This window comes from Balaenoptera ricei, chromosome 2, assembly GCF_028023285.1.
Source record: "Balaenoptera ricei isolate mBalRic1 chromosome 2, mBalRic1.hap2, whole genome shotgun sequence".
Classification (NCBI taxonomy): domain Eukaryota; kingdom Metazoa; phylum Chordata; class Mammalia; order Artiodactyla; family Balaenopteridae; genus Balaenoptera; species Balaenoptera ricei.
In genome coordinates, this window is record NC_082640.1 from 184,846,058 (window position 1) to 184,872,023 (window position 25,966).

The window sequence follows — 25,966 nt, forward strand, 5'->3', positions numbered from 1 at the left end:
AACAAAGGGTCTTTACATGTTGCCAAATTATTTTCCAAAAGGATCAGAACAATTTATAGATTTGTTGGCAAGGTTACAACATGCCTTTACCAGTATTAATTATAATTTTTAAAACTATTGCTGATTTGATAGGTGAAGAAATACTTTTTTCATACAGTTATTGAGCAGTTATAGTTCTTTTGTAAACTGAATCATTTGAACACTGAGGTCTCAGTGTTTTTCTAATGAATTGCAGTATATTATTAACCTCTTGTAATTATAGCATTTATACTTCCTTTTGATTTTTGGAGGGAACATACAGAAATTTGTAAATTTTTTACTGTGAGGAATATCCCCTCAGGGTTTGTCCAGTGTTTTTTAATCGTCCTTTTCTGGCTTGAGAATTGATATACTCACTACCCTTTTCTTCTCAAAGCTGTGGGGATTTGTGGGGGGTATGATTTGACTTCTTAAAAATTTAACTGTGTTTGTTTTTTTATTTAACCCATCTCAGATTTTATTTTGGTGAGACTTAAATTGACTTCTGCCAACATATAGCCGACCAGTTGTCTGAATAATCCTCCCCTTTCCGTGGATTTGAGCTTCCTTCCTTACCCGAATATTACATTTGTACAACTGCACTCACCGTTTTAGGAGCTGTTGCTGTCTGTTCCAAGACCTGTCTCTTAAGCCCACATCACACTGTCCTTAGTTCACAAGCTTTAGAGGTGGTAGGACCAGCCTTGTTCATAAGAGTGTTCTCATTCTTCATGCTTTTAATTTTTCCAAGTGAACTTGAGAATTATTTTGTCAGATACCCAGAAAAATAGGGAGACTCCTCTGAATTTTGAATGGAATTGCTTTAAAACTATAAATCAATTTGGGGAAGTATTAACATCAGCTTATTTATAGTATGTATGCTTCCAGTTCCGAAACACACCTTATCTTTATTTGTTCAAGTCTTTTTTTTTTTCCTCCATATTATTTATCTGCTTGTTTGCTTATTTATATTTTAGAGTATGTTTCATCAGTGATTTCCAGATCACAGACTTTGAGTCCTTTAAAGAACTACTTTATATGCATAAGGCTTCAAAACAGCATGGGGGAAAATCACTAATAAAGTTGAGATCCTTTGATCTGAGATCATTAGGAAAAATACATCAACAAGTGTCTTCACTTTTTCTTTGACTTTAACCTGTATATTTTATACAAAGAGTCTAGGAGTCTTTCCCTGTTATTTCTGCATTCCACTCAACAGCACAATCCTAGGACAGGCACATTTCCCCATCTCATCTCATATGAAGTATTAAACTGTTTGAGAACAGGTCCCTCTCTTTTTAAAGTAAGATCTACAGTAAGCATCTGCTTCCTACCCCTCACAAAGCCCCCTGCAAGCCTCGATCCTTAATGCTGAGTTCATCTGGCACCACTTCTTGGGTGAGGAGCTGATAGTTCTGGGAGAGCCATCCTTGCGCATCTGATGCACCCAGAGGGTCAGCAGCCAGAATCTCAATTTACAGTATCTGACTCGGAACACAGGCTGTTCAGACAGTAGAGGAGCCCGGCAGGTGGGAGGCCGATGACATGACACCCGCTCCCCATTGCTTGTTATAGTTTAATTCATGGCCAGCTTTGGAATCCAGCAGCATCCTTCAGCTCTGTGGAGGGGTGGGGGGGAAGGGGTAGGATTTGGTTTGCTTTCATTTATTTTCTTAATGGCTATTGATACACATAGTAGGACTACCTTCTTACTAGTGTAGGGGAACTTAATAAGCACCCCTGAACGATTGTAGCAGTTTATTTGCTCATTGAAATGTGTGGAGTGCCAGCCCACAGATGTAACTGCTAACCCTGGTCCATTTCAGGTGTTTCTTACTGTTGTGAATTATGTTTAAAAACCAAAGGGCTTTTTGGTTCTTGTTCACAAGCTGGGAAAGGGGGGGGGAGGCGAGGGGCATTGTGTGAGAATTTATAAAAAGAGAAGACATGGTTTGGACAAACTTAGTTGTGTGTGTGTGTGAAGGAGTGAGGAATTTTTTTCAGTTCTGCCTGGCAAAGAGGTTTTTCTCATAGCTTATTCATTTTCATTTGGAGCTAGTAATAGCACTTCTTTTTGTAGGGAATCATCTCTCCAGCACACACGTACACCCCCTCCCCAGGCTAGGGTACTCCAATTCAGAAATGATGTCCTTCTTCTTCAGCTTTTCACATTAACCTTTTCTGAAGATAGGAAACTAAGATCTGGAATAATAGCTTTTAATACTAGCCCCAATTTTTTAAAAAAGTGAAATAGCTTTTTAATTAAAAAAATTTAATTTAAACAAAACGTAAAAAATTAAATAAAAGTGGTATGTTGACATCTTTAAGGTACAAAAATAAACACTTGCATTTTATTTTATGACTTTAACTTTCACAGCCAGGTGGTATAAATACCTTTAACTTACAGCACTTTCTAGCTATTAAATTTAAAGAAGCTTTCATTTTTCATATAATTTTTAACTGAATTTTTCCAATAAAAAAATTAGATCCCGAGAAAAACCAGTGTTTGAAGATTAGTAATTCATAATTTGGTAGTAGGAAAGGTTGAACAAGAGTCCAAACTGATGAATTGGGATTGTGTAATATTTGAATAGCCAATTTGCTTTAAAAAAACAAAAACAAAAACAAAACTAGGTTGCCAAAATGCTAAATATGATACAGATATTTAAAGTAATTAGAATAGAAAATAGGAGGTGGTCAGGTGGATATAAGGTACCAGTGAATTTGGGGTACCAGTCAGAGAAATGCTAAAATTTAAAGTTCATGTAGACACACATGCACAGTTTTGTTTTTTGTTTTTTTTTTTTTTTTGGTGGCTCTCTCAGAATCATGTGTTTATAGTCTGGCCAGGGTTGTGGCCTCAGTCCTGCCCCTTAAGAGATGGGATCTTTGCCTAAAAGTTATTGAGAAATGAAGACTGCAGAAAGCCAAAAAATGTCCAGGCTTTTCATGCACGCTGACAGCCAAACAGAATGCTCTTTCCATTTGCAGTTTTTTTAGTGTCATTTGAAGTTGCAGCTTCCGGCCAATCAGCGAGCCCCGTGCCTGCTGACATCACCAACCAGCCAGTTCCCTCCAGCTGCAGAGAGCTTCAGTTTGTCTTTTTTTTTTAAACTAAAATGGAGGCTGGTTTCTTGCCTTAAGGAGTACATTGCCTTTCCCGCTGAAGTCTAGATGTTGACATGTAATAAAGCGGGCAGCAGGATGGTGGTGGATGCGGCCAACTCCAATGGGCCTTTCCAGCCCGTGGCCCTTCTCCATATTCGAGGTAAGTTATTGTGTGTTTCACTGAAACGGAACCTTCTGTGGTTAGTTAATAAATGGCTATTGTGCTTCAGATAAGAAAAGCAGGAAGTCCTTTCTAGCAGAATTCACCCCGTTTTGCGGCAGACCTAACCAGAGGAGGCTGGGTGTGTCACTGCAATTTGGCATTTTACGAACTACTTACAGAATCTGAGTCTTGAGAGAGGCCTTGCATGCATAGTTCAAAGCTGGTTTTTCTGCTTTCTGCTCGCTCTCCCATCCCCCTTTCAGAGCCGTGCTGATGTCAAAGGATGTGAAGTCACTGCCCGGGGAAGGCATTGGGCGGGGGTAGGAAGGAGAGGCGGGCGGCACGCCTGGCCAAGTTGTCCGTGCGCAGAGTTTCTGTTACATCTGTGTTGCTTAACACCCCGACGGTTTCACCGGGACACACACCTCTGAATTAACGATGAATTGCAGTCAGAAAATATGCAGAAATGATTAGAAAAGAACTTCCTTTAAAAGGATTGTTTTCGTTCTTGCCATGGAGCCTAAAAGAGAAATAGACTCATGGCTTTGAAATATTGGAATCCATCGCGGGTCATAATTTCTGAGCTGTCAGCGTTTTTATAGAATAGTAGGAGATACTTTGCACTTAAATAGGCTTTGTATTGACATTTGCCTTGAAAATTTTAAATGGCAACAAGTTTTCAATGAGTGTATACATCACTTTTAATAATTACAGTTTGCCACTTGTAGTTTATACAAAATTTGGGTTCAGAATTTAACTTAAAAACACAATTAGCATAGCAATTAATAATTATATTAAAATATAGGTATCAGGATAATCATATACCTTTTCTTAGCATTTAAAATTATTTGTTATACAAATTTTTTGTTCATAATTGGGTGAAATAGAAAATGTTAAGCTTCATCAAATCACTTTAAAATTTATACAGTATCACAGCTCTGTCCCTAACAGAACAGTTCTAACTGTCAGAATCTCCTTTAAGGACCCATGTCAAGGAAGGGTGGGGGCAGGATCTCTAGGTGACTAATAGTCTGTATGACTAAAATGCCAGACAAGATTTTTCAGATCCTAGGGTGTACACAGATAAAGGAGATAAAACCACATGCATACCCAGTCTGTTGGAATAAAATGGGTGTTGCTTTTCTCTCCAAACCCTCTTGAAAGAAGCTGGAAATTAAGGTCCACAATGACCAACCTGTAGGTCACATTGTTTTGTAGTGCACCCGGGAAAGAGCAAATGTTGACCACAGATAGCACGCAGGTATTTTAGTTGCAGGAGCCAAATGGGCAAAAACAAAATGTAATTGTGTTTCGATTTAAGTTCTTAAAAGGACTAGCAAAAAGAAAATTTTATAGCATATAAAATGTGTATTTTGATACTTTTAAGGTATCTTCTTATAAATAACAGATTGTTTTACTTTGAGTTTTCTGATTTCATTAAACACTTAATGTACTAGTCATTTTTTGAACTATGACTTTATTCTGAAATGGAATCGTTTGATTTTATGTCTTATACCACGTTGTTGTTGTTTTTAAGTCCAAGACTTTACTGTGACCAGTTTGAATTTTTTTGCTGTTGGTTGAGTGGTTGGTTGCTGTCTAATTGTGAAGGGAAAAAGTAGTGAAGTGTATTAACCTAAAAGAGACTGGAGATTTTAAGAAGGGGTAACCTTTAGGGCCTAAAACTAACTTCTGGGTCAAACAGTGAACTAGCTAAAACTTGAACGCTTGATTTACTCATAAGGACTTTTTAGGGCAAGCATGTTAATGTGTGTTAGCAAAATTTATTTTGTTTATATTGGCTTTTAGAGTCTCGATCAATTTAATATCCACTTAGCATGTCCTCTGTGTGTCCAGTGCTGAGGGTCCCCGCCCCAGAGGGATGGATGGCTTAGTGGGAGACCCACACAGGGGCCCTGGTGCAGGAGGGGCACAGGAAGAGCTGACTCTGAGCAGGTGCTAGGAGAGAGAGCAGGGGCTGATGTAATCATGATGCTGGGAAGGGGAGGGGGCAACACTGAGGCTTACCACCCACTCAGGGTGCATTTAGAGAAGAAGGATCTTCTGCACAGACGTAAAATAACCAGCCCAAGGTCACTCAGCCTGTAAGTGGTAGGGCCAGAATCCAAACCAAGGCAGTTAAACAAACCCAGGCAGTTGTTTTGTTTTGTTTGGAATCTTTAAAAAAAAAAAAAAAAAAGAAAAAAAATTTTTTTTTATTTTAAAAATAGAAGTTTTGGCTGTTTGTAGAACCTTTTGCCACAGGATTATAATAGCGGTTTTTTTCCCAATGTCTTATCAACATCCATCCGTTTCAGTGGCCTGTGGTATATGACAGTTTTTGTGCCTAGGGTTCATTTCTTCATTCATTTTACAAATATTCCTCAAGTCGCTACCACCACGTGCCACGCAGGTTCCTAATTCGGAATATGAAGCAAGCACTGTGGCCCATCTTTCAGAGTTTACAGTTCCCTGGGCGGTGGGGCAGTCAAGTAAACAATCAGTACGATCACTAAACTGATTAGTAGTCCCAATTGGTTTGATATTTATCTCCTATTACATAGTCTAGAGTTTGCAGTTAATATAGTGAATTAGCATATCCTAAAAAGTCCAAGTGTGACGGGAACATGTCGCTGAAAAGCCTAAACTTTTCTGTCTGCAGAAGGAGAAGGCGTCACCTGGAGGAACTAGATGGCTGTATATTTAGCTTGATGACTTAAATCCTGTACTTCCAGGGCTGTCCGAGAGAACTGTCTGCGATGGTGGGAATGTTCTCTGTGCTGTCCACTACAGTGGCCCTTGGTCACATGTGACTGTTGAGCCCTTAAAATGTGGCTACTGCAACTGAGAAACCGAATTTTCAATTTTATTTCATTTTAGTTGTTTTAAATTTAAATAGACGGGTCTAGTGGCTGCTGTATTGGACAGCACAGTTCTAGACTGGGATCGAGAGACTTTTTCAGAAAAGGCTGGAAAGTGAATATTTTTGGCTGAGAAAGCAACCACAGATAGGCATGACTGTGTTCCAGTAAAGCTTTATTTACAAAAACAGGTGGCTGGCCAGATTTGGCCCGTGGGACATAGTTTGCCCACCCCTGTTCTAGACTATTCCTTGAATTTTAATTGACTGTTAAGTATAGTAAAATATATTTCACTTCTAGAGCCAGGTTTAAGGCAAGAATAGCCAAGCCAAAAAAAGATGTTAATGGCCAGAGAGGAAGAGAGCGACCTCCATCCTATGCCAGCTGGCTTTTATTCTGGCCTCAAGAAAGTTGTTAACTGCTCCGATCGTGTAGTCGGTTGGTGAGTCCTGTCTCTGAAAGACTGAGGAGTAACCTCGGCCTGGTGGGGAGCTGGAGAGCAAATTATTCTCTGTGTAAACCCATTCTTCCTGGGGAATGGAAGTCTGATTATAGAAGAGTTTGTTTTCTCACAAGTATTCCTGAGTCGCCAATTCAATGAAAGTCTTTACCTTTCCAATAAAAATTTAGAAAAGAACGAGCAGGGGGCAGTGTGGGGTGTCAAACGCGAAGGCTTCCTTTCTCGATGCAGCCTGTCTGATGACTTAGCCGGCGCTGGTAAGCACACCTGTGCACGTGCACGCGCACGCGGGTTCCCAGGCGTGGGACACTCCTGCGTGATTAAAGTCAGTGAATGATGTGAGGATGGAAGCCTAGCACTGTCCTCATTCCCAGAACTAGGAAGGAAACATGTCATTGACGACCAAAAACAAAGACCCCTCAAGAGATCAAACCAGTGATTCTTTCTCTCCGAATAGTGTATCAGCCCGACTCAAGGTGTTTACTTCGCTAACATCTGTGTGTTGTGTAGCTGTCACTCTCTATGTGGTGGCTTTTTAGAAGTACACCTTTAAAGCTACCTGGAATGATCCTGTGTGAAGTTGTTTTCTCTTGTCATTGCTGCCAGTGAGGAAGGAAACCAGAGTAACAAATAACTCTCTGGGGGGTGCATGTCTGTGTTAAAGCCTGCACACCTTTTGTTAATTAGTCTTCCCTGAACTGGTCATGACTCCTGCCTTGCAGCAAAAGCTAAACTCCTAGAATTTTTTCATTAAAAGATGTTAATTGTGTGGAAGAATGAGACAAAAGTAAAGAAGCAAGGTTAGTAGTCAAGACAAGGGTGTGTGTTTTTGAATCTAGGAAAGGACCGAGTCCTCGAAGGCACAGAGATTTGGGGTACACACCCTACTCCATTTCCGTACACCAGGTAGCACTGCAAGGCGGTTCTCCTCCGATCCGACGGCGACCTGCCAGATGTGACGTGCTTTTGTGAACACTGCCTGACTGGTTCCTCCCAGCGTTCCTGCCCGGGAGGTCACTCCTCCCCAAGGTTACCAGCCTGTAAGGCCAAGTCCAAGGCCCCTGCCCCCATGTCAGCTACATGTCCCCAAGCCGCTGCTGGTGGCTGTTCCAGAAGGAAAGGCAGCCACATATGTCATCTTCTGGTATTTTCTTTTTGGCCTTTTTTAGAGACCCAGCTAAAGCTGGCCTGCAGTCTTTGGGGAGGCTCTGGATTTCCAAGTGATAAGATGGGACAAAGCACCCTTCTGTCAGCGCAGCTCCTGGCCATGCAGAACATCCCAGACCAGAGGCCGGAGCAAGGGGCCAGTGCAGGCAAGACCTCTGTCTCCCACATCTGCTTCCGGACAAGGCCCACCTCACCTCCTCTTCCCTGTCAGATGGGAAAAGTACCACCAAGGATGCGGAGAACTCCAAAACTGGGGTAGTTTCTCTCACTAATGTACTCAAGGAAAAGTCTTTCTCATTAATCTTGGAAAGACATTGGCTAAAGTGCACAAGGACAAACTACTACAGCAAGGAAAATCTGGTTTTGTTTTAGACCCTTGAATTATTCATAAATCAAAAACCCCTCTAGTTAAAAAGAAAAACTAAAGAGATGTAACAGTCAAATATAGTGAGTGAATCTGTATCAGATCTTTGTTCTAAAAACAAAACAAAGTAAAATCAAGCCTGCAGAAGACATTGGTCGAGTACAGAGCGATGTGGGACGCTGTGGAATTACTATTAGTTTTAAAGGGATTGTGATCTGTAGGCGCTGTCCTCATTCTTAGGAGTTGCAGACGGAGGTATTTAGGGGTGAAGTATCATGATCTCTGCAACTTGCTTCAAATAACAAAGAGAAAAATAAATGTAAAGCTAATATGTGAACAATTGGTGAATCTGGGGAAGTGGGTATACAGGTGTACAAGTTGAATACAAGCATTCAGCTTCTGTGTAGGTTTAAACTTTTTCGTAATGTTTGAGAGAAATGTCTCTAAAATGTTCTGCTTTAGAAAAAATGTGCAAAGGACATGTGATTACTTAGAAATTGTTTCCTAAATAGTGAGCAGTGGTCTTTTGTATTCCAGTTTTGGCTTTTCCTATGTTTTTCCTTTTACTCCATTGCTGACAAATGAGTGGCCGTCAGTGAAATAATCAGGCGGGGGCTTGGTCATCCCAGGTGGGGTGAGGTTGAGACCCTGTAGCCCAGTGCCTTATTGGTGGCCTCCTGCAGCCAGCACGGTCCCCTCGTTGCTAACTTGTAGTGGCTGCACAGACAGCTGCACCATCTTAGCGAACTGTGTTTTGGGGACGTACACCTTTTTTTTGATGTTTATTGGCATTTTTATTGGACTTTTAAAACGTAACAGTTTATGGCACGCTCTTAGGTAAAAGCAAGGTTCCCTCTGAACTTGAGAGGCAGGGTGCTTAGTGGTTAAGGGCGGGGGGTCTGAAGCCACAGAGCTGGGGTCGGATCCCTGCTCCCACCCCACCACTGGTTAGCTGAGCTGTCTTGGGCAAGCCAACTCACTTCTCTGCTTGGAAATGGGAATGAAATGGGGATAAAAGGACCTGCCTCTCTGTATTTTTATGAGGGTTAGTTAAATGAGTGAATACATAGAAAATGCTTAAAATGGTGCCGGCGTGTTGTACGACTATGGGAAGTGTTAGTGGTTGCTGTGGTTATCATCTCTTTTCTAGGTCATTGTGGTAATTCAGAGCCCGGCATCTTAACCACAACTTATTTTTCTGCCGCTGTATTACCTGTATTTGTTCATCTTGAAGCTCATCTGTCTCTGTCTCTGTCTCTGTCTGCGTCTGCTCTCTCCCTCTCCCATTTACCAAGCCTCTCTTCTTGCAATTTGCTTGTCATTTCACCACCTGGAAGAAATCAGTATCATTGATGATCCTGGAGTGTGCACTGTGTTCTGCTTGTAGACTGTGTGTAAAGTTACCTAGTAAGGCGATCCAAAGTCTCGCTAGTCAGAGTGTACTTACTGATCCCCTTTCAGACTTGTCATTCTCAGGGATCTCGTCTGTTAATAAGAAATCAGCATTTAATACATTCCTCTCCTCACCCCATTTTTAACTCTTTTGAAGAAAAGTGTTTTAGCATAAGATTCGTAAGGAATTCTACTTTTAGAAGTTAGAGACTTTATCTGTGATTAGTCCCAAATAGGGTGACTTCACTTGTCATTTCCCCTTAGTTGTATTTAAATGCAGATGTTGCTTTCGGATGCTTTAGCAATTTGACTTCCAAAAGTTTATTGTCAAATTGTCAAATCCCATTACATTAAACTCGTGAATTCCTTTTTTGTGTTGGGATTTTTAAATTAAGATAGTATTTGGTGGGACTTCCCTGGCGGTCCAGTGGTTAAGACTCTGCGCTTCCAAAGCAGGGGGCACCGGTTTGATCCCTGGTCAGGGAACTAAGCTCCCACATGCTGCACGGTTTGGCCAAAAAAAAAAAAGATAGTATTTGAACTAAGTGGGATCCAAACTATAACCTTATACCTTATTGTTTCAAGTTTTAATATTGTGACATTTTTAATAGAGCTTGAGCTGTTATACCTGTTTGATTAGGTTTTTCAGTCTCTGCTTTGTCGTTGATGTGTGTGAACTTCTTGTAGTGCATTTGGATTTTTATCTGCTGGTTGTGCTATTCACCAGCAATGTGTTCTAATTATGGTATTTTGACTTATAAAGTTATGAGAATAGTAACGTTTCACTCTAGGGAGCAAGCCTAGGTTTCCTCAATTGCTGGTCCTTTATTCTTGGTAGGCTTCGAGGAGGAAGAAATGGGTGGGGGTTGTCTGTGAGTGTTGGCATTTGTAGATCATTTTGGTACATATACAACTAGAAGTTGTTTTTTTCACCTTCAGGTAGTAGGCCAGGCTTCTCTAGGGGTGGTATATGATAACCTTGTTTTCACAGCTCTGAAGCTGTGACGGTATCCTCAGCGTTTCCATAGGGCAGTGTTTACAGGTGCGGTCACTGGGCCCCTGGAGTCCCTGAGATGCTTTCAAGGGATCTGCAAGGTCAAAACTGTCTTCCCAAGAACGCGAAGGCCTTTTTTGCCTCTTTCACCATGTGGCCGTTTGCCCTGATGGTGCAAAGGCAGTGGTGGGTAGAACCGCTCCTTTCTTGGGGTACGCAGTGGTGTCCAGCTAGAAACCAGCGTGTACTCCGCCGTGTCACACCAGTCTGACCTAAGCCTATCCTTGATGAAGCATGAAATGTTAGGTTTAGTAAATCTCAGCCTTTGCAAACACACCTTGCGATAACATTTTGTGGATGGCGTGCAGAGTTCACACAGAGCCCTCGGGCACGCCGCGGGACGGCGGCGGTCTCTAGGAGCACGGCACAGTCGTGTGAGTTGCAGGCTGAACTAGCCACTTTTTTCAGGAACATCATTTTTATTCAGTACTTGAAAGAACAAAAGACAGACAGATTGGGTTAGTAAGACCTGAATATTTGACGTTTGCTTTCTCGAAAAGGAATGAGGGAAGCCTGTCAGTTCAGGGGAAACAGCAGTGACACTATTTGTTGCCCATGATGAAATTCAAACTTGCAAGCAAAAATCTGAATTTTGGAAAACTTGTATCTGCCAGCGTGAGCTTGACAGCTCCCGGTGCTGACGACTCCTGGTGCTGTTAACAAACAGGGCTTCTTGATGTGAACGATGGAAGAGCTGCGTGACTGCATGCCAGCACGTTCAGTGACGCTGCAAACATGCACGGGCCGGGGAGACGCTGAACGTGCAGGACACGTCTCAGGCTTTGACGTCACTGAAACATCCATCAGTGTGGTTCCAGATTCCACGTTGCAACTAATCTTTAAGAAACTACCACTCGTTGAATGTTAGCATAGAATCAGAGAAGAATATCCACAATTTTTTTGAAAAGCCATTGAAATACCTCCCTTTTTCAACTAAACATGTCTGTGAAGGCTGGGCTTCTTTTCATATACTTCAACCAAAATACCATATCAAACAAATTGAATACAGAAGCAGAAATGCAGGTCTACCTGTCCTTTAAGTCAAACTTTAAAGAAATAGGCAGAAATGTAAAACAGTGTCATTCTTCCTGCTGTTTTTTTAATGAAGTTGTTCTCATAATGATATTTATGTTAGCAGGAAAAGAGCCTATTCCTCTTCTCTTAAATGAATTAATAGGTAACTGTTTTAAACATTCTCTAATCTGGTCAGTTTCAGTAGGTGGAACCCACGTGACCCAAGCTCTTTTGGGTCCTCCAGACTTTTTTAGAGGACATGATCCTGACACCAAAATAACGGAAAACCCTTGGCCTGGGAAAGCTCTCGAGCTTGAGCTGGATGTGACCTGACCCTGTTTTTTACCAAGCCTCTGTATTTTTTCTCTTCCTACCTCAAGGAAAAAACTTCCCAGATTAACTAGTCAGCTAGTAATGTAAACAGGTCTCTCAGGCCACAGTGGGAGGTGATAACTCCACCCAGCATGTGGGCAGTGGAGTCACACCAGGACCCGGGGGGCCTCGGGGCCTCTCTTTCGGCCTTAGTCAGCTTCCATTTATCTTTTTAATCTTTATAAAAAATCCGTATGTGAATATAGCCACTTTGAAAATTTTTTAAAATTATGAATAAAACTAAAATTCTCCCTAGCTTTATCCCCACAATCAGTCTCCTACCTTTCCTGGCATCTCAGAGCAAATTGTTTGGAGTTTGCTGTATATCATTCCACACCTCTGTCTGTGTGTCCGTATGTTCACATTAAATAATGTAAATATGGATTTATTTATTCACTGAAAGTATACAGTATTTTTTTTCCTTTTCTTTTTTTGACACACAGTGTTGCCGGACCAGGGATTGAACCCAGGCCCTCGGCAGTGAAAGCGCAGAGTCGTAACCACTGGACCGCCAGGGAATTCCCTGGTTTTTTATTTCTTAAGAAAAAAAGTTGACATGATTGCAGTTTTAGAAAACTAAACCTCTTACAAGGTCTTAGCATCTTGATAGCTTTCTAAAATAATTGGTAATGTTCAGAGCTAGTGTTACGTTATATTATCCTGAGTTGTACTACGTATACATACATTACATAAACTCGAAGTGTGGTCTTCCGCGTCTTTCTGCTAAATTTGCTGTAAACTCTCTTGGTGGACATCTGGGAGGAGGCAGTAGCTAGTGGAGCACGTGCCCCGTGCCTGGGCCATCCCAGGGACCATCGCAGACACTCAATGCCCACAGCCGGGTGGGTAAGAAGCTCTGTGCTCGTTCTACAGACGTCAAAAATGAATGTCCACGAGCAGACCTGACCAGATAGTGAGTGACAAGGCCTGAAGAAACCTTGCACTGTTTGACTAGAACTTGGGCCACTTGGGCCACACCAAGCTGCAGGAAATGTGGACAGTTCTCTGTGCTTGAGGCCTGGTCCCAAGGAGACATCTTACTTGAGAGAACATCAATGACCCTTCTTGCCTGCTTTTTAGAATATTTTACTAGATGTTGAAAACATTGGTATTTTGTCAATTTAGTGACCCCCCCCTTTCCTAAATTAGATCTAATCATACCAGAATCGAGCTATCGGACTCAAGGCTAAGGCCTAACAGTGTCACTTACTGGGTCACTGGTGTCCTTGACTGTCTCCATACCTTCCTGAGTCTGCGAATGCATTATATTTTAAAATGCGTTTGATTAAATTACTTATTTTCAAGGGAACTGAAAGAAAGGAGCTTAGATTCACATCCCAGCCCGCTGTCCCTGAGGACAGAAGGACAGGGTAAGAATAAGCAGAGTCCTCCTTGTCTCTTATCCTTAGTTAAGAGAAATGCTGTGCTGGTAGAACACTTGAGTGACTGTCCAATGAGTGAGGGTTTTTTTTTAGACTTTAATAAATTCAGAAACTTTTTTTCTTTGCAACAAAGTCACAAATGACATTATATTGAAGAGGTGTTATTAATCTTAAACAAAGGTTAACTTAAGTTTACACTTTAAGCCGAAGTTAAACTTGTGATGTCCTGAAATTTTTTGCTTATCTTCTTCCTCTCTGCCTACTTCTTCCCCTTCAGCACTCCTTTCTTATTTTGTCTCATTTATTCTCCAGAGGAGGCCATCAGATATTTAAACTGACCTTTTCTAAGGCACGTAAACTTTCTTGGGTTGACTTTTCTTATTCAAATAGTACAGTATCAGTGCATATGAATTCTGGATTTTTCACTTCTAAGTGTTGTGCATCTGTTCAATGTAAACTTTCAAAATATTAAGCTTGAATTTTTGCATTTAATTTGATATGAGTTGCAATCATCAGTATCCAATTAAATAAACGTAGACTGCCCTGCCTACGTAGATTTGGGAAAATATCTTTTGGGGGGTATGCGTGTGCATACGCACGCACGTGTGTTTCTGTGAAGCCAAATACCAACTTATAAAAAACAGTTCAGTCTCTAGTCTTGTTGTTTAGTACATAGGCTTAATCATTTGCTTACTTGAGCCTTTCCTCTATTTTAAAAAAGGAGGAGAGCCTTTAAGTGAAATGTAAGCTAAACTTGGAGCCCCTAAAATAATTTTTAAAACTGTACATCATGTTAAAAATATAAAGGGAAGTTTAAGAAGCATATTCGGTAAAGTGTTCTTCGTCAGGAAACAGGGACTTATCAGCCAGTTAATAGCCTTGACTGTGACATCCAAAGTAACTGAAACACGCTGCCCAGGTAAATATTTATACCAGTTAGGAGTGTGCAGAAATGAGGCAGAGCAGCCCAAGGGCTAATGCAGCTCAGGCGTCTGCCATCCCTGTGTGCTTCCTTGCATACTGTCTGGTACACCAAGCGTTACCATCATGCATTTCTTCCAGAGTTTTTCAAAACTGTGTGGCCTTAAGAGAAATTGCTTAGGAAGACCAGTTTACTCGGAGCACTTTGGTCCTCCCCGTCTGCAGCATGGCCGATACCCAAAGGAGGATGGAGACTCTTGTTTGTCATTAGCACCCAGGAACCTTTTTCATCGTCAGGGCTCCTTGCAAGTGTTCATTAACCATCCTATTTCCTATGAGGCAGCAAACAGGTATGATTAGTCCTATTTGTACGGCTGTGGAAGCCAAAGCAGAGAGGTTCCCGGACTTGCCTAAGGTCAGAAGGAAGAGCTCTTGGGTTTTCTGACTCACGACTCTGGGCTCACACCTCTCTGGATGTGCACAGGGCTGCTCTCACAGGCTCCTTTATCACAGAGATCTAGCTACGCAGTACTTTCTGCTCTCAGTTTTTCACAGCGGTGTAGAGTGCAGCGCAGCTGAAACCAGGTTAGTTGATCTTACGGTGTCATCTAGAAAAACAGGAGATGCAGATTCTGGGTCATGAAGGTAAGGCTGTACCTTGGGGGTTTGTGGGTATGGATGAAATTAAGTCAGTGGGGCCTTAAAGTGCACCCACTTGCCCCTTAGCATAGCCTGGAAACTCCCGTTGAAGAAACATGGACTCCGGGACTGCTTTCCACTTCGTTTGAGGACCTTGCACATCCTGAAAGATTTACATTGAAGCTGCACTTTCAGCATAGCTAATGAGGGTACGTCAGTGCTGAACGTAAACTTAGTACTGGTAAAGATTCCTCACGAGTAATTCTTTGAATTTAGAACAAAGTGAGATATATTGTTCTATTGGTAGTAATAGAATTTGGAGCTTTTGGGCTGTAAGGAGGAGAGACATTCTTCATCTGAAAACTGGCTGTTTGAGTTCAGGCATTTGTCCGAGGGGAGACAGTAGTAAAGACAACTACTTCTTGGTGATGTATACAATTGAGGGGATGTTTACATTGTAGTTTTAAAAAAGGCTGTGAACTCATGTTCCTGATTATCAAGAAGCCCTGCGATGTGATGTTCCCTTCCTCATTCTTCGCTCCCAGCACTCTGTTCCTGTGCTCTTGTTGACTTCAGTGTTGGTAGCGTAGATGCGCTGCATCCTTTGTTGTGCCACATATGGTTAAAAGTAAGACCAAAATTTTTAGTTAACTGAGTTTGTTTCAAAAGGAAGGAAAACTTTATGGAATATACCTAACAGAAAGGAGAACAAAATTTAGTTTTGACCTTTTGCCTTACGGCCACCTAAAGCTTTGTCTCATTCCCTTGACAGATATTTGTAAATCACCACCTTGGTGGTTGGCACTGTGCTGGGCGCTGAAGGTGATGTCTGTGCGCCTTCAGACTGGCACCAAGGAGGAGGGAGCGGGCCTGGGGGCGGGGGCAGGCCTCCCAAGAGAAGTAACACTTGATAAGCTCACTGGTGGTCCCCGGCGCTGGCGGACCCGGGGCGACTCGTTCAGCGCACTGGGGAGTGTGCTGTGAATGGGGTGTGGCAATGCGGTGAGAGAAACGCCGGGGGAAAGGGTTTACGTCAAGTAAGTAGCATCTCTTTGTGGACTGATGAGCGGAGCGCGGGTGAGAGAGCGGTGAATGAGGAGGCGCGCTGCGGAGTGTGCCAGCCGCACTGGGCATCACGCGGGGAGGGAGGCCAGGCTACTTCTGTTACGGTTCCACCGTGAACCTCAAAGACAGGCGAGAAACAAAAAGTGATACCTTTGTTGGGGGGACGCCAGGGTTTTCACCGTGCGTGTGTGCGTGCACGCGCGCGTGTGTGTTTGAACCCTGTAAACATAATACCTATTCAAAAAAGTAAAAGGGAGGCAGAGCATTAAAAGTAGAGGGCATATGTGATTACTGATCTTCACAGAATCAGGGGTTGCTGTCTTCTATGTTTCTGTGCTGCGCTCTTAGTTAACTGGCTAGAACACAGTATGGAAAGGCCACGATCACGGATTTGGATTTGAGGCGTGACCAGAGGTTAGCTTTGCCAGCCCTTGCCCTGCCTGTTTACGTGCACACCCTCACTCGTGAGGGCAGCAGAGCACGGAACGCAGGAGGCTCGGGCAGCTCAGTCACCCTCCCCTGCCCAACCAGGGCCTCGCTCAGACCAGCTGGTTCTGCTGGAACTGACCTGTCATTGTTGTGTTTCATTTTGTTGAATGAACCAGTTTTGCTGTGTTTCAGGTATTGTCACTCTGCGGTCAGCCCTCTTTCTTTCTTGTGTGTGAATGGTAAGGCTGCCAAAGCCAGATCTGCTGCAAACCCGAATTTCAGCGTCGTCTTCAGCACAGAATGTTTTCAGAAATTTCCAGGGCAGGAGGGGGAATTTAAGAAGGAAGCTGGGGAAGGTGAGGCCGAATGGCTTTGGGTTTCCTGGTGGCACAAGGGGAGGCCTCTGCAGAAGGTTGAGGGGCAGCGGTGACCTGGGAAGTGTGCAGGGTGAGGGGGAGCTGACCGGACTGGTGAAGAGGTAGCAATCGTGAGCATGATCCCTTAGTATAGATATGCTGTGCAGACACTTTTTCCAAGTCTGTGGGTTGTCTTTTCACTTTCTTGATGGTATTGTTTGCAGCAGAAGAGTTTTTAATTTGGATGAAGTCCAGTTTATCTAATTTGTCTTTTGTTGCTTCTGTTTTTTGGTCTCTTATTTAAGAAATCATTGCTTAATCCAAAGATTTGCTATGTTTTCTTCTAAGAGTTTTATCATCTTATCTTAGCTCTTACATTTGGTCTGTGATCTATTTTGAGTTAGTTTTTGTATATGCTGTTAGGTAAGGGTCCACCTTCATTCTTTTGCATGTGGCTATTCAGTTTTCCCAGCGCCATTTGTTGAAAAGACTGTTCTTTCCCCATTGAATGGACTTGGCATGCTTGTTGAAAATCAATGGACCGTAAATGTGAGGGTTTATTTCTGGACTCTATTCTGTTCCATTGGTCTGTATGTCTGTACCACAGTCTTGATTACTGTAGCTTCGTTGGAAGTTTTAAAATCAGGAAGTGGGAGTCCTCCAGCTTTGTTCTTCTTTTTCAAAATTGTTTTGTATTCAGGGTTCCTTGCATTTCCATGTAAATTTCAGGACCAGTCTGTCAGTGCTCCTGGCCTCTCTCGGTAGCCTTGTCTGGGCTAGAATCAGTTAGATCAGGACAGTGCAGTCCACACTCTGCCTGGCAGTTCCTCTGACTGAGGGAGAACCTGCTCTTGTTGGAAGTCTGGGGCCATGGCCTGATACGGTCTAGTAAGAACCCCCAAAATGTTTAAGTTTCTGAAGTCTTGGGTTTTGTCACAGAAAGCTATTTGAATTTTGTATTCTGTTTCATAATTAATACTGTTTAATTTAAAGATGTTTAATATGATTTAATTGCTTTGTAAAACTGATATTCCAGGAAGGGTATTGTGTCTACCCTGTGATAAACATGCACCGCCCCCCTCGCACATGCCCAGACCGCATGCCCCAGTTTAAAAGGCCGAGTTGGGGGAAACCCGCCCATTAGAGCGTTTGTGTTTGTAAAGGTTGTTTCTTTGACTGTCTGCTGTCTAACCTCGCCAGACCCAGACCCCAGGCTGGCATCCGTCCACCTGGGTGAAGTGGAATTACCTGATTGTCAGTGTGTTGGTGTCTCTTGCAAAGCTGCCGTCCTTTTCTATTGATTCTTGAGGTAGATTTAGACCTGGCCAGTCTTGGCCATCAAAAAGATTCCTACAGGATGAAACCCGTTTCATTCCCTAAGTTATCTTTTTTTGGAAGATCAGGTTCTTGGCCAGGAGTGCACTACTTAGTTTATCTAGGTTCAGATGTGCCGAAGGTGACAGCCCAGGATCAGTCATTTCCAAATGCCTGTGCTGCTCTGTGGCAAGGCTTTTACCTGTCCAGGCAGAAATAAAGATGATATAGTGTGGGTCTTTCATAAAGCTAAGTTTATTCAACTTACAGGTCTATCTATTCTAGGATTGTCCTTTTTGGTATTAAAATATCTTTTATGATTTGTTTAAATGTTCCTATTTGTCAGTTAGGGTGGTAAGCTAATGTCAATCTTTTAGGATTCCTTGTGAAATTTTACTGGTCTGTGAAATCCGAACTCCAGAACATCATTTTAAGCCACAAATCCCAGATTTATACCTTGTTTACATTTGGAATTACCACATAATAATTCAGACAACTTATGTAACTTAAAAGTCCATTTCTTATTTCCCTTATATGAAATGTCCAGAACAGGCAGATCCATAGAGACGGAAAGCAGATCAGTGGTTGCCAGGGGCCGGGGGAAGAGAGACGGCGGGGGTGACTACTTAAGGGCGAGAGTGCTCTTCTAGGGTGATGGAAAGTCTTGAAACTAGAGAGAGGGGCTAATTACACAACATTGTGAATGCACTAAATGCCACTGAGCTATGCACCTTAAAATTGTTAATTGTAGGTTATATGAACTTCTCCTCAATTTTTTTAAAGCCATTTTATTCAGTGTTGTAATTATATATGAGCCAGAAGGTGGGAGGGGGGTATGTCAGGTTATATGAATCCGGGTGAGCACAGGATATATGCTTACACACACAGGTATATATTATTAGTTTGTATCTCTAAGCATAATCATTAGAAGCTAACTAGGTAGACAGACTTTCTGCTTTGGGACAGCAGAAAGGTTTGTTTTGATACTCCACTGAAACTCAAAGGTATTCTTTATTCTCACCTCACAAACAATATACATTCTCCAGCTTTTTACAGCCTTTCACCCTGGAAAGTTGAGGTTTTGAAATCACCTTCAGGAGAAATTGGAATAAAGTTTCTCTTGATGCTCTGTCTGGTGGCTCTGTCTTAGTGTTTACTGGGACGCCAGCCACCAGGCTGGAGGCAGTTGGCAGTGTTCTGTCCTGTAACCCTTGAAAGGGGACCGTGATTTGTCCTCCCCTGCCCCCAAAAGAGAATGGAGGGAAGGGAAAGACCCTACATTATTTTTAAGTGAGAAGAACCCTTATTATAAATTCTGAGTACAGCGTAGTAGTTGTTGTTTTTTTTTAGACTTTCGCTCCTTGATCCTTCCAGAAGGAAACGCACAGGAGGGAAACGCTGGGTCAGGGCCCCGCCTGGACCAGGGGTTCTGGGGCGATCTGAACACTCACCACTGTTCAGGTTCCTTAGTTTCCTGAAGTAATTGAGCTTGTCACCTTTCCTTCATTTAAAATACTGATTGTGCTTTACTTTTAACAGTTTCAAGATCTCTTATAATAAATAGTCCATGAAGGTAGATTTTTTTAAGGAAGGTGATTTTCCACCTAACTTTGACCTTATGTTTGTAAATGTGTTGAGTTTTGTCAGTGTTTAAATGGTTTTCCATGCATCAACCCTGATCGCAGAGGGACAGTCCCAAGCACGCTGGTCACATGGAGGAGGAGTTCACACATGGCTCCACCACTGTCACCCCCAGCCCCCCACCCTGTCACCCTTTAATGTTGCCTTCCAGTTGTGTTTCCCCACGAGCTGCTAGCCGCTCAGTCCCACTTTGTTGCTTGGCGGTTGTCGTTGGTGTTGTTTTTTGCTTTGCAGCATTGAAATTGTAATCGAAACTGAACACTGATGTAGCGTCCATAGTGACAAAAAAGAGAAGTTTCGGAAGCCGTTGCTGTTTTGTCCTCTGCTGCCACAGCTGATCGCTCAGCGTTCTTGCCTCTTAAGAACTAGAACTGAAATTAGGGCATGCGTGGTGTTATCTAAACCTCAGATTCTGTGAGTATCATTTTGTAAAAAGAGTACTATTTTTGTAAAGAAAACATCTGCTTTGTTCAGGCCTATCCTCAAGGCAGAAGATCTTAATTAGATAGCGTACTGACTCAATGGAAACCTGAGGTGTGATCCCTAAAAATGCCAACTGCTCTCCCACTCATTCTCCAAGGCTCAACAGGGTGTTGTCCATAGGAGAGAGAAAATTTCTAAATCCATTAATTCAGGTTCCTGTTATCAATTCAAATTTTACCACCCCTGTAACATTTTACATCAGTGAAATCTTCAGTTATCACAAGTGGAATTGCATAGGATTTATGAGCTGTGCATTGCTCTCTCGAAATGAGAGCAGGGTTTCGCTTAAACTAACAAAGGGCGATCTACCTCAGAACTGTAAACAAATTCTCAGTTGTGACGTTGAAGGTTCTGACCTGATTTGGTCCTGCTTTGAGGCTGACGACAGCTGAGGGTTAGCCCAGATCAGCGTAAATCAGAGCAGCCAAAAAGTCACCGGAGCTAGGGCTTCTGATGGGACGCCCCCGAAGGGAATGGCGTGCAGGCTCTGTGTTGTGCGAAGCGTACGTCTGATGAAATGGATCACTTCTAGCAAAAGGTATTTAGTTGAAGTTTAACATAACTCTATTATTCTATTAAAAGAGACGCATGATTTCTGTCAAGTTAGGTCGAATTATAGCTCTTCTATCAGATACTTGAGTTTAGAGGTGTAAGTGGGTAATTCAAGTCCATAAAGCAAGGAACACAAAGATAAGCAAGAGGCTCTGCCCTCAGGGAGTTTGTGGTCTGAGAATAATTAGAAGTAAACATCTCCTGGGGAAGGGCACATGAAAGCGGCCCTAGAGCTTCATGGGGCTGCGGGAGGAGAGAATGGTGAGGCGCCAAGGGGGCATCTGCCAGCCGGCCGGGCTTTCAGCGGCCGGGTTGGGCTGGGGGTGTGAGGGCGGTCTGGCAGAGCAAAGCGCGGGAAGATGAAGAAGTGCAGGGGTGCAGTTGCGGGGGTCAGGGTTGGACATATAGCTATACTGGGGCCTTCTTGTAAACGTGTTCGCCCAGCACACGTTTCTGAGCACTTTTGTGTCATACCTGTCATACCAGGTGAGGAACGTAAAGGTAAACAATCCAGGTGCATACAACTGCAAAGCCCTGTGATAGGGCGGGAGTGGCAGCTCTCCAGGGTGTGAGCAGCCCGCAGGAAGGGCACCTTGCTCAGCTTTGGTGGTGTTTGTCTTGTTTGTTTTACCACAAATGAAATATGAGCCTTCTTGCTGGTGTCTGTGCTAGGTTAACGTATAAGACGTGCTTGCATCTTTATATAGGACATTTTATTGTTTAAATTTTGGCTACTTCCAAAAAAGAATTTGATAAGGCCTAAAACATTAGAACATATGCAACAGTATATTAAAAAAAAAAGTTATTAGAAGCCCGTTTGGAGGGCCAGTTCAACCTTTGAATGGAGCTATTTAACACAGTTGCAGAAAAAAATTTACGCTACCGATGGCCCAATGGGCACGGCATCTTTTTAAGCTTCCTTCTAGTTTGTGATGCTAAAACCAATGCAAAATGCACAAAGGAGGGTGCTTACCTTCCTGTTTGATTTGTGAGATGGGACATGCCCACCTTATTGTAGTCACTTCCTTAAATAAGTAGAAGAATTCATCTGTTACTTACACTGGTTAAAGTTGGGTTTAATTCGTCTGAAGACATTCTTATTTTAGCAGCGATCTGAAGGCAAAACCTAAAAGAACTAATTGATTGCCTGGGACAGATGGAGAGTTTCTGACACTGAGTGGGTTGCTAAACAGTCTTTTATTTACAGAACCAAAGACTGGCAGGGGGTGCGCAGAGGCTGAGAGGAGTTGATCCCTCCGTGAGAGAAACAGAACGTACGACAGGGCTTGAATGATCTTGCTTCTCATTCAGGACCGTAGAGGGTGACTCCAAAGCATGCATTTGGCTGGGTGGTAAGAGTCAACATAGGAAACTGTGAACCGGGTGAAAGAGGGTTTCTGCTTTGTTCTTTATACGGTGGGATAGCCCAGGATGCCTCCAGGTATGGTCGGTAAGCACTGCTGGTGGCACAAGAGATGATTTTGAGTGAACATGATTTTAAAAGTTATACACTGATGAATATAAACGTATGTAATTAGCATGTCAGAGCCACAATTTCTTGGATTATTGTTGCTTAGGACAGGGCTTAGAAAAAAGTTGTATGTCCATTTAAATAAAAATACCCAGTAAACGATAGCACGACTGTGCACACACGTGGCAGATGTTGAGAAGGAGTTCGTGAATGCCTGAAGCACGGAAACCCTGGGATGGGCCCACTGAGTTCATTCCAAGAAGACTGTTCCAAAGAGCCCCCCAGTCTCCTGTTTGGTTCCAAACACAGCAGCCCCAGTGGAGCTGGACTTGGAGACTGAAGGGTCCGGGTTCCGGCAGCCCTTGGGGAAGGGCACAGCGGCACAGCTCACAGCTGTCTGTCCACTTCCGGCCGCACTCTGGCCTTCCCTGCTCTCTTCGTCCACCTCCTAGCCTCACTGTCACTGCCTCTTTGTGCCCTCATTCACCGGGTAATTTCTCTGCGTCTCTCTAAGCCTTTGCTCAGTGATATAGCTCGAGTGAGTTACTTAACCTGCTGAGTAACTTTCCTCATTTGCAAATTGGGAATAGTAACATTTGTCGGTCGTGGAATAGTTGTGGGTACTCAATGAGAAGAGGGTGTGAGCGCCTGGCACAGAGTCTGGAACGTACTAAAATCCGTCGCATTAGCAGCCACGGTGATTAGTTCTGCCCAGTTCTTCCCTTGTTTCCAAATTCGTATCCCAACTAGTGAAAGCTGATTATTGGTACTTCGGTTTTCAGGAGAAGAGCTTTGACTTGGCCAAAACGTTTCCCTGGGATCAAGTTGTTTACTCTTGGCCCAGGCTGCCTGGGAGTGGGGTCTGGGTGTTAAAAAAACCTGCAGCCTGGGTCTGCCCCTGCGGCCAACAGTGGGCCTGTGCTGGGGTCTCCATTAGCCGGAGAGGCACTCAGCCCTGCTGGCGCCGAGGAGTCTTGGCCAGCTTGGTTTGACTGGAGCAGATGTTTTAAGAAGATGGGGTTACTGCAGGTCAGCGAGGAGATTCCTGGACTCTCAAAGTTTGGCACAAGTTGTTATAGGATCAGAAAGCTGCCTAAAACGACTAATTTAATTATGTGGCGTGATAATCCTGCAGAAACTACCACCGTGGGTAACTAATGTTAAATTTTGCATTCCTTCCTGGCTCTGATCATCTAGCCCAAGGGACCCCTCCCTTACGTTCACTTGGTTTATTTTGAGAGGACACAGTGTGATGGAGTGAGAGGACCTGAGTTTGAGTTCCGTCTCTCCCAGCTAACCATCAGGGCGATCGACTCTTCCAAAGCAGATTTCTCATTGAATTGTCATAGGGATCAGGCAGCAAGATGTTTGTAAATACACTGTTGGAAACATCAAAGTACTATAATTATGTTTTTGTTTTAAATTTTCTCTCTAATGTGGCTCAGAGTGCTTTGATTTTGACTTCCCATCTGCATTGAATCCAAAGTTTAAAATGGTCTGTTCCTCTGATTGACCAAATATGGTCCAATCAGGACAGTTGTGTCACATGCAAAGGGTCACCTTGTCCGTCTGGCCAGAGTGCAGCGACTGACATAGCCCCCAGAAGCCTGTCTGTGGGACAGGAAAGCCCTTGTCTCTGTCCAACCTTCCTCGTCTCTGTGCTCAGGCCGTGGAGGTTGTGTGTGAGGTTAGAAACGGTGACAGCAATACTGAGGCCAGTTTCAGGAGGGAAGTGGTCCTTCCAATCTGGGCCCAAAATAGTCTTCTCAAAAAAGGAGAGGAAGAAAGATCATGACATTAAGTTAAATGTCACTTGATGAGGCATCTGAGTGCGGCTGTTGACGTCCCACAGGCCACCAGTAATTAATCTGAGAAAGTATTTCCCTCTCTAGTTAAGGTGGTGGTTCTAGTAGAAATTCTTTTCCCAGACTCACTGTCTTGTAGGTGAAACTTCAGAGCCCCATTGCCCGTCCTGGCATCCAGGTCTCTTAAAACTGTGAGGTCATATATAATGCATGCTTAATGCCCAAGCTGCTGTCAAGTTGCTTAGGGGCATTTATACAAAGGATTTATGCATTAAGATACCAGTTTGGTCTTATCGGGAATCTGGTTGGAGATTAGAGCAGTGAATCTTTATTGTATGTTGGGAAAAATCAGAAATTAACCCTCTAATTGTCTACCACTACCCTCTCCTCTCCCAAAAAGCCATGAGAAAAAGTCCTCAAATTTTGGAAATTCACTTTCTTAAATACAGCTCGCTCGTGAGCACGTGATAAAAAAGCCTCAGAGGAAGATTAGAAAGTCTGGCAGTATCTTCTGTTTTGCTTCCCTTTCTTGCCAGATTCCTGGAGAAGGCTTTTACTTTTAGGAGTGTATTCAAAGCACATTCACAGTAAGGGGGAAATGCAGCCTCTGTCTTTAGGGCTTGGGGTCTCTGATTGCAGCCTGACTGGTGGCCCCGGCACTGTTCCTTATGGTGCGGCGAGCACAGCTCCTTGGCCGGGGCCATCTAAGGAAGACTGGCAGGTGCTATGACAACAATGTTCTGTGGCCACGAGTGGGAAGAAGGGGGGGGGGGCGTGCCCCAGGGGCGGGCACTGGCCGAGAGCTTGTGGGCGAATTACACCAAGGAACCCCTGAGGGAGTTCCAGCTTGGGGCACATTATGCAGTTGGCTGAGTATTCAGGAGAATTCGGTAGAAGGAGAAGTGGATGATCTGGATATTTAGTTGGTGGTAATGTTATTAGGTCAGACTTGGAGTTAAGGCAGAAGAATCCCAGGCATTTGACGACTTGTTTAAAGGGTTCTTTTGTACATCCCACCCTCTCATCTAGGATATGGGCTAATGGGGAACTTGGCCTATGTCAAAGTTATTTATATTAGGCATCACTGATTTTAATTCACAGGTTTTTTTTGAGGAGTTTTTAAGGTCTTAGAAATAATATTTTGTTAAGGTTTGCAGAGACTGGGGGACAAACACAGTCTTTATCTTGACCAGGAACATCAAGGCCATGATTCTTCCTGTAAGGAGCAGGCAGCATGTAGGGACCAGCCTGGGGTGTTTGAAAGGGCTCCTGGCCAACTGGATGGTACCAGTATGGACAGAACTGTCCCCTCACAGGCATGCTCCTTGTTCCCACAGGCCTTCGGGAGGCTCTGAAGCCACACTGCCTGGGCTCAGACACCAGCCCTGTTGCTTCTGAGCTTTGTCACCTTAATCTCTGTGGATCTGTTTCCTCATTTGTGTAACAGGATTCATGGGCTTAGAGGAGTTATAATAATACCTAGCACATAGTAAGTACTCAATAATGGTAAGCTATTAGTATTCCTTAAAAGAATTAAAAGTGAAGATAGTATGGAAAATTAGCAAGATAAAATACAGTAGGAAATTAGATTTTTAAAATTGTTTAAGGAAATTTTTCAGTCCCCAAGCAAAAATAAATAGGATTAGACTCCCAGCAAAAAGCATATGAAATGTTCCACGCAGTTGAGGCCAGGAAGCTGGACAGGATTTCAGCTGAGCTGTGGGCGGAGAGCTGGGGATGGAAGTCCCCGGACCTGCCCGCGGAGAGTGGCAGCCAGGCCTGACTGCGGCCACAGGCAAAGCCTTCCCTTCTGGGCTCCCAACCTGCCAGCTTGAGACCAGAATCGCAGCTTCTAGGATCATGCACACGCTTACAGCTGGTTTTATCATTACTGTAAACATGTCACTCTGTTATTTTGGAAAGTTATATTTCAAG

General features: G+C 43.3%; 1 protein-coding gene and 1 long non-coding RNA gene across 10 annotated transcripts in view; one reads left to right on the forward strand and one right to left on the reverse strand.

Moving 5' to 3' along the window:
* LOC132359993 (uncharacterized) overlaps positions 1-3,557 on the reverse strand; it is a 35,171-nt gene extending 31,614 nt beyond the window's left edge. For both annotated transcript variants that reach the window (XR_009500999.1, XR_009501000.1), the window contains exon 1: positions 3,467-3,557. This is a non-coding gene — a long non-coding RNA (uncharacterized LOC132359993). The remainder of the gene's footprint in view (positions 1-3,466) is intronic.
* The window catches only part of PPP2R5C (protein phosphatase 2 regulatory subunit B'gamma), a 133,406-nt gene that overhangs the window by 35,998 nt on the left and 71,442 nt on the right, over positions 1-25,966 (forward strand). Inside the window, exon 1 of one of the 8 annotated variants that reach the window (XM_059915010.1) lies at positions 3,077-3,286. The exons of 6 other annotated variants lie outside the window; for them this stretch is intronic. In XM_059915010.1, the coding sequence (XP_059770993.1) occupies positions 3,193-3,286 (94 nt within the window). In that variant the 5' untranslated portion in view covers positions 3,077-3,192. Of the gene's footprint in view, positions 1-3,076; positions 3,287-25,966 lie in introns of those variants that run through there. One more of the 8 variants, XM_059915012.1, reaches the window with a different exon arrangement.